Raw genomic sequence first — 15553 nt, 5'->3', positions numbered from 1 at the left:
AGAGAGACGTCTCGGTTGACGTTTCTGTGGAGGAGGGGGCGAGCCAACTAAGTGATGATATTGTATAGCAATTCTAGGTTCGGGGTCTTTTTCTGCTTCCGGGCTGCTTGGGCAGCCTGGGGGTTGGAAGATCTCTGGAAATGTAATGTTAATTCTTGCCTGTGACTCTTTGAATAAACCAGCACGGTTATATTTTTTATATACTCAAGTGGTCTGAGTCGTCCCTCTGAGTTCCTGGTTTGAAAGAACCGGACGAGGCTTTATAATAGAATAAAGCCTTTAGTAGCAAGATCCAGTCCTTTCAGAGCATCTTGACCAGCTGTATCACTGTCTGCTATGGCAGCACTACTGCTATGGACCGCAAGCGCCTGCAGAAAGTGGTAATGACTGCGGAGAAAATCACTACTGGGCTCCACTGCCCTCTCTGCAGAGCATTTACCACCGCAAGGTGCGTAGTAAAGCTACCTCCATCCTCAAGGACCCCACCCACCCCCAGCACGGACTGTTCATAAACCTGCTTTCCAGTCGGAGGCTCAGAAGTGTGAAATGCAGGACTTCTAGACTGAAAAACTCTTTTGTTCCGACTGCCATCAGACTCCTAAACAGCTGACTCAGGATCTACCTCATGTAATTCCATCTGTACTGTTTACATACTCATTTTGCACATGCATAGTTGCATACTCACTACTGAGTATTTGCACTCCACGGCTCCCACGTAGTATATATTCTCTCTGCATTATATTGTGTTCTTCTTGTATTTTTATTTGCTTCCTTCACTTGCTGCTTTAAAGTGCCTTAGATTTGTGATTTTGCTGCTTATTTAGATTTGTGTTATTGCTAATCTACTTTATAGTTCACTTGTTTTATGTGGCATTCATGTGGATGGCAAAGTAAGAATTTCATTGTACAGGGAAACACGTTTCCTAACTGTGCATATGACAAATAAACACATTGACCTTTGACCTATATATATATATATGTGTGTGTATCCTCCTAGCTGAGGATTAGTGAGCGTCAGAGCCACTATCCAGGATGAAACCACAAAGATCCATGAATACATCAGGAAGATGGCCCCGAGTGATGACGTGCTTAGTAAAAACCTCAGGCAGCAGAAACCAGAGGAACAAGGGAAGGAAGAGCAGGAACCCTCATGGAAGGACAAACCCCTGCACAATATGTACCACCGTCAAATAGAAGAAGTGGCTGATATTGAAAAATCCTACCAATGGCTGGACAAAGCTGGACTGAAAGACAGCACAGAGACATTAATTCTGGTAGCACAGGAACAGGCTTTAAGCAGAAGATCAGTAGAGGCAGGGGCCTACCATACCAGGCAGGTCGCCAAGTACAGGCTGGAAGTCCCAAAGTCAAAATGGGATACACCTCCAAAGGTGGTTGAGAATGACCAAGCTAAGATCCTGTGGGACTTCCAGATACAAACTGACAAACTGTAATGGCCAACCAACTGGACATAGTAGTGGTGGACAAACAGAAGAAGAAGACCATAGTGATAGATGTAGCAATCCCAAGCAATAGCAACATCAGGAAGAAGGAACACAAGAAGCTCGAGAAATACCAAGGGCTGAAAGAAGAGCCAGAAAAGATGTGGAGGGTGAAGGCACAAGTGGTCCCAGTGGTAATAGGAACATTGGGGGCTGTGACACCCAAACTGGTAGAGTGGCTCCAACAGATCCCAGGAACAACATCTGAGATCTCTGTCCAGAACTGCTGTCCTCGGAACAGCTAAGATACTGTGCAGGACCCTCAAGCTCCCAGGCCTCTGGTAGAGGACCCGAGCTTGAAGGAAGAAATAAGACCGCTCCAAAGTGGGGGGGCGAGTGGTGAAATTAATTTTTTTTTTTTATCCCTGAGAATATAAAATTCTGCAATTCCTGTGATCTCACATCACTTGCATTATGTGTCCTTGTGCATATGCATGAGATACTAACAAAAAAACAGGGACATTACCAGAGGTCAACAATATTACAGGGTAACTTCATACATGTGAGCTGGAGCCGAATAGATATTTGGAGAGCGACTTTACACAGGCTGTTCCATTCATTACTGCTATTAATTAAAACCTTTTCCCAAGAATGTAGCTGCAGTGATGACCAGAACACTTCATGAATGTCTGTGAGTTTTACAATTTAATTTAAATTCTTGAAATTAAATCACAGTACAACTCATACGCAACTGAAAATCAGTTTTTTAATTAATAAGCAGAAATAGGGTGCTATTTATAGATCCTGTCCCAGAGCACTGTGTGCCAAACCATCCACTCATATTTTTAGTTAATTTGTATTTATTTTATTTATTTTCCTACAATATTCACTCATAGTAACTAAACAAGTCAAAACTAGGTAGTGTGACAGTGCTGGTGCCTCAGTTATAGCAACTCAAACAACTTAATATTCCACAGTGGCTCAAAGCTTGGGGATTTTTAAATATTTTAACAAATGCCTACACCTACTGTAACAAAATGTGACACTCCCTCTAAAATATGTTTGATGAAGTAAATTATTCATAGAGGAATGTTATATCTAGCAGACAGGGTTGATTATAAGATAGTTAAGACAACATGCTTTAATAAGGATGGTTGTTTCATAGTCTACATACAGAGAAGAAAGAAAATCACAAAAATATTAAGTGTTACTTACAGGTACATCCACATACTTTGAGGCAGCTTTCACCTTGACATAAAGGAGAGAAAAGTAAGTGAAAAAACAGTCAGGACTCCAACTGTGGCACAACTTTTCTGTACAAAGGCTGCTGTGGTGAGACTGCACAGCCTGTAGTTTAGTGCCTACTGAACTAGCAACAGTGACTCATGTGTTGATTTCAGCTGCAAAAGTGCACTCTCCAGTTCAATAACCTGACTATTGTAATACTGTGGGAAACCAGCTGAGGTGTTAAGCTATTTGGTACTAAGGAAGGCTTCAAAAAAGGTCAGGCTGTATAAAAATTAGATTAAAAGATTAACATGGAAAAAACAAGCGCACACACACAATGACGAAGTCATTATTAAATTAAATTTAAATGCTTTTTGCTATGATGATGATTCAATAAACAAGGTCCAGCTTCTAAATTCATTGTTAATTCATCAAGTAAAATAACAATTGCTGAGGACCATATTATTATTATAGCTCCAAAAATGCCAGTGAAAATAAAGAATATTATTATTGTAGCCATTGTATGCACACCTTTATTTAAAAATATGCCCAGTAATGAAACCTCTGCTAAATTAACATTGTAGACCTATTTCAAATTGGCCAGATCATTCATGGCCACTGGTGAACTGTTGGTGGAAAGCTGTAGTGCTTGGATGTCCAACAGTGAAACTGGTGAGTAACCCACTGATCAGTGTTTTAGGCAGATAAGGAGGATGGTGGTAACAATATGTACAGTATATGTACTACTTACTGTGAAAGATAGGAAGGAGGAGAAGAGTGTTCCCTCATCATATCTTGAGAGCTTGGCTAACACATTCTCTAAAATGACCACAAACTAAAAAATGAGAAGAGAAAAGTGATAAGGAGTTTATTACAATGATGTCTGGTAAAAGACAGGAGGTATTAAGATAAAATGTACTTTCATATCAGAAAACTAGAAATACTAAAAAAAAAAAATCTGTTCATATTATTGTGTCCAGTATGTACAATTATTAATACAAGCCTATAAGCAGTTTAAACTATAGCAATATGTGGTCCATATTAACTTTAAACCTTATGTCCAGTTTTGGCAGTTTTTATGCTTTCACAGAAGAACAATTGCAGAGTCCACAATAAATTGAAATATCTTTCCAGTATCATTTACACTATAAAACACATTAGTAGTCACTACCCTGAACTGAGTCAGCAAACTGAAAAGGGTTTTAGAGTTCTCTCTAATTAACTTCATAAATGCTGAATGTGCTAAGTGTATATAAATATAGTAGAATTAAGAGTAAAATAGATTTCCCTGAAAAGCAGCTAAGTAGTCCCAAATAAAGTATTATCTAGTGAATTACTTAGTTATGCATTGTAAGTGGCTGATAAGTGTGTGTGTTAGCCCCCCGATGGCTTCTTTCACTCCTCTTTCAAACCATCTGTGGTCAAAGGAGAGTCCCTTGTCCCTCAAATGCAGGTGGACTGCTGACCCTTGAATGCAGGTGGACGGCTGAACCTTGTCCTGGGGGGCTGGCTCTCCTGTGCTGTACCATGCGCTTGTGGAACGGTTGTTTGGTTTCTTCAGTGTACAAGTCCTGGCATTCCTCATTCTGTTGACCTGCATATACCACTCTGCTTATGTCTGGGTGTGTTGTCCTTAAGGGGGACTGGCTTCTGCCTCAGAATGTTGCTTGGTTTGGAACGCCCCTGGGTGTGGTGTTTGTGGTTGTTATTAGTCTCTTTATAGTAGTTTTTTTTTGTCCCTTTGAGATCACTATGTGTCTCTTTCTGGTTGCTTTGAGTGTCATTTGTCATTTTGCATCTTTTTGTTGTCATTTAATTGACTTCTCTACAGTAAAACAAGCTGAGATTGTGGCACCCTTGGGCCCATGTCTGATAGTAAAAAAAATATACATCACGGATGTTTTATCAGCCTGTTTTGTACCTTAGCTACCAGCAGAGTTATCATCTCCTTCACCGTCTCCTCAATTAGATTGTCGATTTGGGAATGGTACTGTCTCTACAGAGGATGAAAAGAAAACATGTTACTCTTCTTATCCACATTTAATAACTACTCCATGAAGTGACAGTAGATATTAAATGGAAACACTTGGCATTTTCATGATACTGAATTAATGTTTGCTATTGGAAAGTTATGTGTAGATTATCTTCTCTAAGAGCACTAGTGTGACACATTTAGGTATCCCTTGTTATAAGTATAACATGTTACATTTTAAGAGAGGGTTTTCACTAATAACACCATGTCCATTAGGACTAGCAGAACAAGCCTCATACAGGATTCTTAAAAAAAATTAAAAATTGTGTTTGAGTTAAAGTAAAAGCTAAAATTTTTTAAACTGAAGTACAATGCCGGATGGCATAACCATAGGTATCTGGGCTATTTTGTGTGCAATGTGAACAAATTTCTGAAATAAATCCCATTTTGAACAATTTTCATCCAGTGAGGTGATATCTATGGAGTACCTTATCTTGTATACGTTGCAGGTTGGCATTTTTTGTCATTCAGTAAATGTATTTTTACAGATTTGCACCCAGAAACTGGCACTGGGAGTAATGGATAAGTCTGATTCCCATTTTAGTATATGGTAAGCTTAATGTGTTTTCTGATTGTGAAGTTATTCTGAAGAGTATATGCTATATTTTGAAGAGTAATTTCTTTGAGTAAGGTATATTAATTGTCTCAATTTTTTTTTGGGAGGGGGTTCTAGATTATTAGTCTGAAAGTTGATTTTTGGTTGGATAGATTATTTATAGGTATTTATAGGTAGGTAATGTTTGCTCCCAATGCCATGTTTCTGAACGAACTGGCGAAATGACACCAGGTTGTGAAAGTTAAGTGGTTTTTTTGTTGACTGTAAAAGTCTGGGTTATTCCAAATGGGTGTGTATTTAGATAGTGCAAGTGTAGTCTTTGTGATGAGATTACACTTCTACCAGGCTGTCAGGGCTAATGCTATTGTAGTAGTTAGTTTAGTTAATTCAAATTTTTTATCTTTGCCTGAGATCCAAGTCCAATAATGTTCCAGATTAAAGACGTGATGGAGGACATGTTATATTGAAATGAATTATCAGAGAACTGGCAAAATAATGTTGATATGGGGATGTGTGTGTGAATATGTGTGAGTATACATATGTGTATTGGTGTGGTTGTGTATATGTTTGTCAACAACATTGCCGTGCTATACATGCAGACACCAAATTCAACAATTCAGAAAGAAAAATATTTTCACCCCAAAGGAAAACTGCATAAAGGCTGCTTTTAAAGCCATTTATGTAATTAATTTATTTATTTACCAAAACAACATACTTTCTGTCTTGTCACTGTTCAAGTTAAGGCATGACTGGTCAAACCACTGTGTAATCCTTTCCATAGAAGTTATTAACTGTGCTGGTTTTGTGGATACCTAACAGTGCCATCTTGCCATTTTATCCTGTCATACTGTTGTGGGAGAAAACTACTAAGAAAGTTGGAAAGAATGACCATAACACACAGGAGGCAATGGGGGTGATTTGTGTGGGGAGTGACCAACCCCTTTTCAAAGTATCGGGGTGTTGCCCCACCAATACTAGACAGAATGTAAATTGTTGAATGCATAATTTCTAATGAACAATCCATTTCCCAGTATTCTCAGTCTTGGCATCACACCATAAAATAGTATTCATAGGAAAACCATCAGATTATGTAGATGAATGACTCTTTCCTACCCCCAGTGAGGACACAGGCTACATGTTGCGAGTGCCCTATTCATTTTGGGAATGGAGGTGGAGACACGGAATAACATCAAATTCCTGAGTGTCCAAATAACAAAAGAACATATAACAAAAAAGTTGGCGCTGCAGAAGGCTGCCTCGGTTCTGTACCGGAAATAAATTCCTTGTGTGTGTAACATACCTGGTCAAATAAAGGTGATTATTATTATTATTAACTCACATGGCCTCTTAACACTGCCTATATAATAAAAACGCTAACCAAAGACTTACCTACACAGCTTCTGCTAAACATTTACAGTAGCACTATAAAAAGCATTTTTTACATACTGCATTACTGTGTTGTACAACAGCACCACACAGAAAAGACTTGACCTATTTGAAAGAGGTACAGAGGATTATGAACTCTGATCTTACAAGTTTGGACAGCATACAGTATATGACAGTAGACTTCACAAAAAAGCTAGCACTATCAGCAAGGACTTTACACACCTTGGACACATTTTTTGTCCCACAGCCACTGCCAGACAAAGAAATAGTTTCTTTGCCAGAGCAGTCACAACCATTACACCTTCACCACCCGGCAACTAGGAAAGTAACCACTTTCTTTTTAAATGTGAATTATCTGTTGACTTTGTATTTTTTTTATTGTGATGAGTCATTTGTACTGTCTCTCAGCTCTCCCTTTTCGAATACATGTAATAATTACACATAAGCCCACAGAAAAACATGAAAGCAGCTCATGAGCTATGATGAATAATAACCACCCTGCACTTGTCCAGATCAATCATGTTACAGGCAATATAGAGTTGACTGCAGCAGAACTGTGCACATATATTTCACATAACAAATGACAGAACAATAGATTTTAATTAGATTTTATGAATCTCTTATCATTTAATGAAGAATTACAAATATTAAATACTTGAGCTTCTGGGAGAGCTTTGGTCTATTTTGGGTAAGTTAACCCCCCGTGGCTCCCTAGTAATTCCAATGTGGCATTTGACCATAGTATCTAGATCAGATCCTGTTTGTAATCAACACATTATGAGTCAAATGCCCAAATTAAATGTTAAAGTATTTCAGCAGTATAGCCTTCTGTAACAATGTAAGGATAAAAGATTTAGAAAAAGATGTTAAGGTGAACAGCATGCACCTTAGCAAAGCACAGCACTATCATAATGTAAAGTTGCACCTGCTAAATATAAACATATTTTAAATAATTAATCCTTTAACCACACTTCTTCCACAACTGGATCCAAACTAAGCTGATCCAAACTAATATGGCTCATTTCAAAGACAGACCATGGGGGCTTCCTGTGCAGGTAAAATCAAGGATGGGAGCAGACCTGTTAGACCCAAGAGGTGTGTTCTGTAGCACAGAAAGTGTGCAACAAAGAATCAAAAATCAAATCAAATCAAATTTTATTTGTAGAGCGCCAAATCACAACAAAAGTCATCTCAGGACACTTTACAAAGTAAGGTCTAGACCTTACTGTTATCAATATTATTACATAGGGAAAACCCAACAAATCCCCCTTGAGCAAGCACTTGGCAACAGTGGGGAGGAAAAACTCCCTTTAACGGAAGAAACCTCCGACAGACCCCGGCTCTTGGTGGGCGGCCTTCTGCCTCGACCGGTTGGGGTGAGTGGATAGAGGAGAGAAGTTAGTAATGTGTAATGGTGGCATATAGAAGCATAGGGAGAGAGAGGAGAGGGGAGGGGAGGAGAGGAGAGGAGAGGAGAGGAGAGCAGGAGGGGAGGGGAAAGAAACTCAGAGCATCATGGGGCCCCCAGCAGCCTAGGCCTATAGCAGCATAACTAAGGGAAGGCTCAGGGTCACCTGATCCAGCCCTAACTATAAGCTTTATCAAAAAGGAACGTCTTAAGTCTAATCTTAAAGGTAGAGAGGGTGTCCGCCTCCCGAACTGAGACTGGGAGTTGGTTCCATAGGAGAGGAGCTTGATAGCTAAAGGCTCTGCCTCCCATTCTGCTTCTGTGGACTCTAGGAACCACAAGTAAACCTGCACTCTGAGAGCGAAGTGCTCTGTTAGGATGATAAGGCTCTATGAGGTCTTTAAGATACGATGGAGCCTTGTCATTAAGGGCTTTGTATGTTAGGAGAAGGATTTTAAATTCTATTCTGAATTTTACAGGGAGCCAGTGGAGAGAAGCTGATATGGGAGAGATATGATCTCTCTTGCTAGTTCCTGTCAGTACTCTGGCTGCAGCATTTTGGATTAACTGGAGGCTTTTTAGGGGATTATTGGGACATCCTGATAGTAAAGAGTTACAGTAGTCCAGCCTGGAAGTAACAAATGCATGGACCAGTTTTTCAGCATCACTTTGAGACAGGATGCTCCTGATTTTTGTAATATTGCGCAGGTGAAAGAAGGCAGATCTAGAGACTTGGATTTTGTGTGATTTAAAGGACATATTCTGATCAAAGATGACTCACAGGTTCCTCACAGTAGTACTGGAGGCAAGAGCTATGTCATCTAAAGTAACTATATGATTAGACAGCAGATTTCTAAGGTTTTCAGGCCCAAGCACAATAACTTCAGTTTTGTCAGAGTTTAGAAGTACGAAGTTGCAGGTCATCCAGGCCTTTATGTCTTTAAGACATGCTTGAAGTTTGACCAGCTGACCTGATTCATTTGGCTTCATAGATAAATATAACTGAGTATCATCTGCATAGCAATGGAAATTTATGTTGTGCTTCCTGATAATATTGCCTAAAGGGAGCATGTATAAAGTGAAGAGAATTGGATCTAACACAGAGCCCTGTGGAACGCTGTGACTAACGTCAGTTTGTGTGGAACATTTGTCATTGACATGAACAAATTGAAATCTTTCTGATAAATAAGATTTGAACCAACTTCGTGCAGTTCCTTTAATCCCAATAACATGTTCAAGTCTCTGCAGTAAGATGCTGTGATCAATGGTGTCAAAAGCAGCACTGAGATCTAAGAGGACAAGTATGGAGACAAGTCCTTTGTCCAAGGCTAGGAGAAGATCATGAATGAGGGGTTAACATCAGTTTGGCATGTCGGAGATGGAGAGCATTAAAAGTATCTAAAGGACTAAAATTTAACGCAGATGTGGATTCCATCCTGCTAGATGCCTAGGTACTGTAGCTGGCTAATGTGTATATGTCAGCATCATTAGTAAGTTAATGTTAGCATTTCAGTTCTGCATCTTTCTGTTAAAGTATTCTGGCTTTAGTCATTTCAGTTGACTGCAGCATTGGTATTTTGTTGTCCAATTAGCAGAAACAAGCATGTTTTCCTGTAATAGAGATGCTGCAAATTTTTTGCAAATTTTTTCTCAGCTTGGGTCCAGTTGATGTCGGACATAACACAGCAGTCCATGTAGCATTTTACTGAACATTTGTACTGTATCACTATTACTGAGAAAAACATTCCTCTGTATAATTTGCTTGTGTTACTGCAGATACATCCACTAAAAACAATGTTAGACATACGTATGCATATTGCTAAAATGTAAACTTCTTTATTTGACATTGTGTCACTGCAATGCCACTGAAAACCACAGGCTCTATATTCCACAAACATTAGTTCTGGAGCCAGTTATTTCCTGCTGTGCTACTTGACTGCTACAACTGTCCCTGGATGTTGTGTTCACATATGACCTAGTTTCATAGACAGGGCAGGAGGGGCAAAGAGGAGCAGAAGGAGAAGAGGAGGGGATACTGCTGGAGTTTGTTTTGACTCTCACTTCAACCTTAACGGTCAAAAATCAGAGGGACAAGTTAATGCAGCTTTAAATAATATATTAATTGTTTCAGGTCTTTGTTTGAAATGTATTTTTTAAATTTGGCCTATTTATTGATGATTTGCATTATTGATTAATAAAATCTTTTTTTTTAGTTTGTTTGTGTTAGTTGCATGTAAATAATGAAGTGCATTACAGTCATTCTCTTCTATGAATCAGAGGCCAGTAAAAGACTTTGGAACGATTAGTACTCAACTGCTGTCATGGAAACTCAGGAGCAGTATCACTGTGATGAATCCTTTTGTTTAGCCTTGTAGCACCAACAGAACAGCGAAGGACCTAACAATAATTAATTCACTGTCAGGAACTGGTATCGGTGTTGAGATTCTGCAAAATATGAGATCTCTCACTTCTAGCCCATGTATATTCAATACTATCTACACATATGCTAATGAAATCAAAACAATTCAAGTGGAGGAAGGCAGATAAGAAAACTGATGACTAATTATACATTTGGGAATGGGAGGGTGAGATTTCAATTGAATATTGTTATGGCAGCTCTCTCTGTGTCTCTATCCTTCTCCTTGCCTCTCACTCTCTCTGCCCCGGCAGGCAGATGCTGTTCAGGTGTGGCAAACTTAGCTGTGACAGATTAACTGATCTTGTACCAACTTAACAGGCAGGAGAATATTCCTCATCGCCAGTCCGTTGCAGTACCCACCTAGACGTCTTTGGCCCCTGTCTTCTTGTCAGAAGAAAAAGCCTTTTTGATCCAGAGATCATGCTTGTTTTGATTACCTGCTTGTTCCTGATTTCTCAGCGGCAGTGTCACACCCCTGTCCAGTACAGCATACTGTGTGTGCCTGGTCAACCAGCAACACTGTATGCTCTCACCACCTCCTTTACCAACCTGTGAGTTTTCTGCAAAACCAGTGACACCATTTCATCTGGTTCCTGTAATGTGCCAGATCAACTGGCAACGCTGCCAACACTTGCTGCCTCTCCTGCCACATGTAAATTCCTGGAGGGCCAGCCACCCTTTGCACCCTTGTCCAGCACTGTGTGAGGTTGTGTGCCTGATCTACCCGCAATACCATCTTCATTCTCTGTCTCTTCACCTTATTGGTGAGTTGGAAACTGTCAGTGACGTTGCCATATCTCCGTCCCACACTTCCCGCTATAGAACCTGATTTGTCAGAGGGTTGCTGTTGCCTGCTAACCCCTGGTTACTCATCTGTCCTGTCCACTCTCCTGTGAGCACGGTGCTCCAGCTACGCCGTTTGTGACTCCTGTCCAGCATCCCCGCTGTTTGTCTCATGATCTGCAAGTGACGCTGCTCCCCTCCAGCACCTGTTCACTCACCTGTTTCTCCTGGCGCTCCAGCCACACCGACCACCTACCTGCTGCTCCTGGTGCTCCAGCCACACCAACCCCTCTCTGGCTTGCTTGACTCACCAGTGGGTTCCTAGTGCTCCTGCACCAGCGATTCTGCTCCAGGCCGACTCAACAGTTCTTCTCCTGCCTGCCCACCTGGCTCTGCCGCCTGCCAACTCTGAACTCCCTCAAAACCACAAGCTATAGCTCACACTGGGGCACTCCTCTATAACCCAGCAGACTCTCCAAATACCTGTAGTTCCAAGAATCTTATTCATTTGTATCTTTGTGAAAACTAATAAATTACCAGTTGTCTTGGTTCTAAATCTTGCCTTCTGAGTCCACCTTTATTTTAGTTTAGCCTGAGGCTCCACCAATCCTAAGAATTATTTAGCCAAACTTACCCAGTCTCTAACGTATTTTCACAAGACAGAGTAGCAAACAGCAGAAAAGAAGAAAGATAGAAGTGACATGGCACATGTGAATATTGAGGAAAAAAAAAGTAACATGCAAAACACATATGTATTCAAGTAATGAGGATAATCACCTTTATTTGGCCAAGCATGTTATACACACAAGGAATTTGTTTTCGGTAAAGAACCGAGGCAGCCCCCTGTGGCACCAACTCACACTGATGGCTCTAACCATTGGGGTCAACTTGGGGGTTCAGTGTCTTTCCCAAGGACACTTCAACATATGGATTGTAGGCACTGTGATTCAAACCTCCAACTCTCCGGTTGGGAGGCAACTGTTCTACCCACTGAACCACAGTCACCACACAGTCACACAATACTTTCACACATTTATCTGCCATTAAAATGAAACACAAACCATTCAGTTTCATTCTCCCCTCAAACTGAGTGACCTTTAAATTGTACAGTGGGTACGGAAAGTATTCAGACCCCCTTAAATTTTTCACTCTGTTATATTGCAGCCATATGCTAAAATCATTTAAGTTCATTTGTTTCCCTCATTAATGTACACACAGCACCCCATATTGACAGAAAAACACAGAATTTTTTTTACATTTTTGCAGATTTATTAAAAAAGAAAAACTGAAATATCACATGGTCATAAGTATTCAGACCCTTTGCTCAGTATTTAGTAGAAGCACCCTTTTGAGCTAATACAGCCATGAGTCTTTTTGGGAATGATGCAACAAGTTTTTCACACCTGCATTTGGGGATACTCTGCCATTCCTCCTTGCAGATCCTCTCCAGTTCTGTCAGGTTGGATGGTAAACATTGGTTGACATTTTCAGGTCTCTCCAGAGATGCTCAATTGGGTTTAAGTCAGGGCTCTGGCTGGACCATTCAAGAACAGTCACGGAGTTATTGTGAAGCCGCTCCTTCGTTATTTTAGCTGTGTGCTTAGGGTCATCGTCATGTTGGAAGGTGAACCTTCGGCCCAGTATGAGGTTCTGAGCACTCTGGAGAAGGTTTTCGTCCAGGATACAGTGCCTTGCGAAAGTATTCGGCCCCCTTGAACTTTGCGACCTTTTGCCACATTTCAGGCTTCAAACATAAAGATATAAAACTGTAATTTTTTGTGAAGAATCAACAACAAGTGGGACACAATCATGAAGTGGAACAAAATTTATTGGATATTTCAAACTTTTTTAACAAATAAAAAACTGAAAAATTGGGCGTGCAAAATTATTCAGCCCCCTTAAGTTAATACTTTGTAGCGCCACCTTTTGCTGCGATTACAGCTGTAAGTCACTTGGGGTATGTCTCTATCAGTTTTGCACATCGAGAGACTGAAATTTTTGCCCATGCCTCCTTGCAAAACAGCTCGAGCTCAGTGAGGTTGGATGGAGAGCATTTGTGAACAGCAGTTTTCAGTTCTTTCCACAGATTCTCGAGTGGATTCAGGTCTGGACTTTGACTTGGCCATTCTAACACCTGGATATGTTTATTTGGGAACCATTCCATTGTAGATTTTGCTTTATGTTTTGGATCATTGTCTTGTGGGAAGACAAATCTCCGTCCCAGTCTCAGGTCTTTTGCAGACTCCATCAGGTTTCCTTCCAGAATGGTCCTGTATTTGGCTCCATCCATCTTCCCATCAATTTTAACCATCTTCCCTGTCCCTGCTGAAGAAAAGCAGGCCCAAACCAGGATGCTGCCACCACCATGTTTGACAATGGGGATGGTGTGTTCAGGGTGATGAGCTGTGTTGCTTTTACGCCAAACATAACGTTTTGCATTGTTGCCAAAAAGTTCGATTTAGGTTTCATCTGACCAGAGCACCTTCTTCCACATGTTTGGTGTGTCCCCCGATAGCTCAGTTTGGCCGGATGGCCAGCTCTAGGAAGGGTTCTGGTCGTCCCAAACATCTTCCATTTAAGGATTATGGAGGCGACTGTGCTCTTAGGAACCTTAAGTGCAGCAGAAATTTTTTTGTAACCTTTGCCAGATCTGTGCCTTGCCACAATTGTGTCTCTGAGCTCTTCAGGCAGTTCCTTTGACTTCATGATTCTCATTTGCTCTGACATGCACTGTGAGCTGTAGGGTCTTATATAGACAGGTGTGTGGCTTTTCCTAATCACGTCCAATCAGTATAATCAAACACAGCTGGACTCAAATGAAGGTGTAGAACCATCTCTGGGATGATCAGAAGAAATGGACAGCACCTAAGTTAAATATATGAGTGTCACAGCAAAGGGTCTGAATACTTATGACCATGTGATATTTCAGTTTTTCTTTTTTAATAAATCTGCAAAAATGTCAAAAATTCTGTGTTTTTCTGTCAATATGGGGTGCTGTGTTTACATTAATGAGGGAAACAAATGAACTTAAATGATTTTAGCATATGGCTGCAATATAACAGAGTGAAAAATTTAAGGGGGTCTGAATACTTTCCGTACCCACTGTACAATTTAAACAGAGAAACTTTATGCTGTATGGCAGGTTAAATCACAAGTTAAGAAAAATTGTTTTCTACACATTAATGGAAATCAGTCTTCAGAACATTTTCACTGTCTCCTACCTCCTGCCCAAGGTCCATGGCACACAGCTTGGCTGACTGGGCCTTGGCATCCACCATGACATTGAACATGGTGCAGATAGACTGTGGCACACGGAAGTCTGTTGCTCGACTGCTCTTCTGAAGCTTGGCCTCAAATGCAGTCCGTGTCCTTTAGAGAAGAAAAGATATGAACAGGGCTGTTGCCATGACTGCTTGTGCCCCAACAACCCCCCTCAATAAACAAATGAATAATATAAAATGTTTTGTTTCCACACACAATGCTAATTTAGACTCTTCCTCACACTTTTAATTAAATTAGTCAAAACTGAAATTTCAGTGCTGTTGGGGGGAAGTGCCGCACTTTTGGGGGATGGTGGTGGGGTTTAATTAACACTCGCTGCTCTGACATTACAGGCATTATCAATAGCATGTAAAGTCAGAGCTGTGCACAGCCAGCACATAGCCTATCTGTGTACTGCTGTCTAGGCAGCTCACTTTAGAGAGCGGAAACGGTACACCCACACATAGGGGTGTGTGATATCGTATCAGATGCTTCTTTGTGCCACGCATGTTGCCTCCTGGCCTCCCATCAAAATATACTGTTCAAAGTAAAACAGACTCTGAAAACTGCAGGTAGCCTACTGCAAAGACCTTAATCGCAGAAGGTAAAAAAGGTAGCTTGTGAGAAATGTTGGTACACATGAAAAAAAATCCTGGTATGGAAAAGAGTAAAATGTAGGTGTGCTGTTACTGTGTTACGATACATACCCCTTAGAACACTGAGAAATCTATTTAATCTATTAAATACCTGTTTGTTTTATCCTTTGCAAAATGTAAATCTCACTGAGGCTCCTAAAACCTCAAAATTCTGAAAAAGAATGGTCATCACTCGAAGCTATTACCCTAGAAAGTTAGTCTTTAATGCCTGAAAGCATTTAAGCAGTTGGATAACCTTTTAACTGTATACATTTTGGTGATGATGGGTAAAACGGTTACGGTTTAGTCCCCCTCACCAGGAGGGTGAGGGAGAACTGGGGTTGGACTCAAGATGGCTGACCCAGGTGCTAGTACAAAAAAGGAGGTTTAATGGAATAAAAACA

The 15553-nt window shown here is 40.5% G+C and overlaps 1 protein-coding gene across 1 annotated transcript in view; it reads right to left on the bottom strand.

Moving 5' to 3' along the window:
- The window catches only part of LOC109973945 (calcium-dependent secretion activator 1-like), a gene marked incomplete at its 5' end in the record, with an annotated part of 241653 nt that overhangs the window by 93474 nt on the left and 132626 nt on the right, over positions 1–15553 (bottom strand). The window contains 4 exon segments of the mRNA XM_020623851.1: positions 2658–2690; positions 3421–3504; positions 4591–4665; positions 14475–14622. Coding sequence (XP_020479507.1) covers positions 2658–2690; positions 3421–3504; positions 4591–4665; positions 14475–14622 — 340 coding nt within the window.

This window comes from Monopterus albus, unplaced genomic scaffold (genome assembly GCF_001952655.1).
Source record: "Monopterus albus unplaced genomic scaffold, M_albus_1.0 scaffold312.1, whole genome shotgun sequence".
In the NCBI taxonomy this organism is placed as follows: Eukaryota; Metazoa; Chordata; class Actinopteri; order Synbranchiformes; family Synbranchidae; genus Monopterus; species Monopterus albus.
This window is presented reverse-complemented; position numbering and strand designations above follow the sequence as displayed.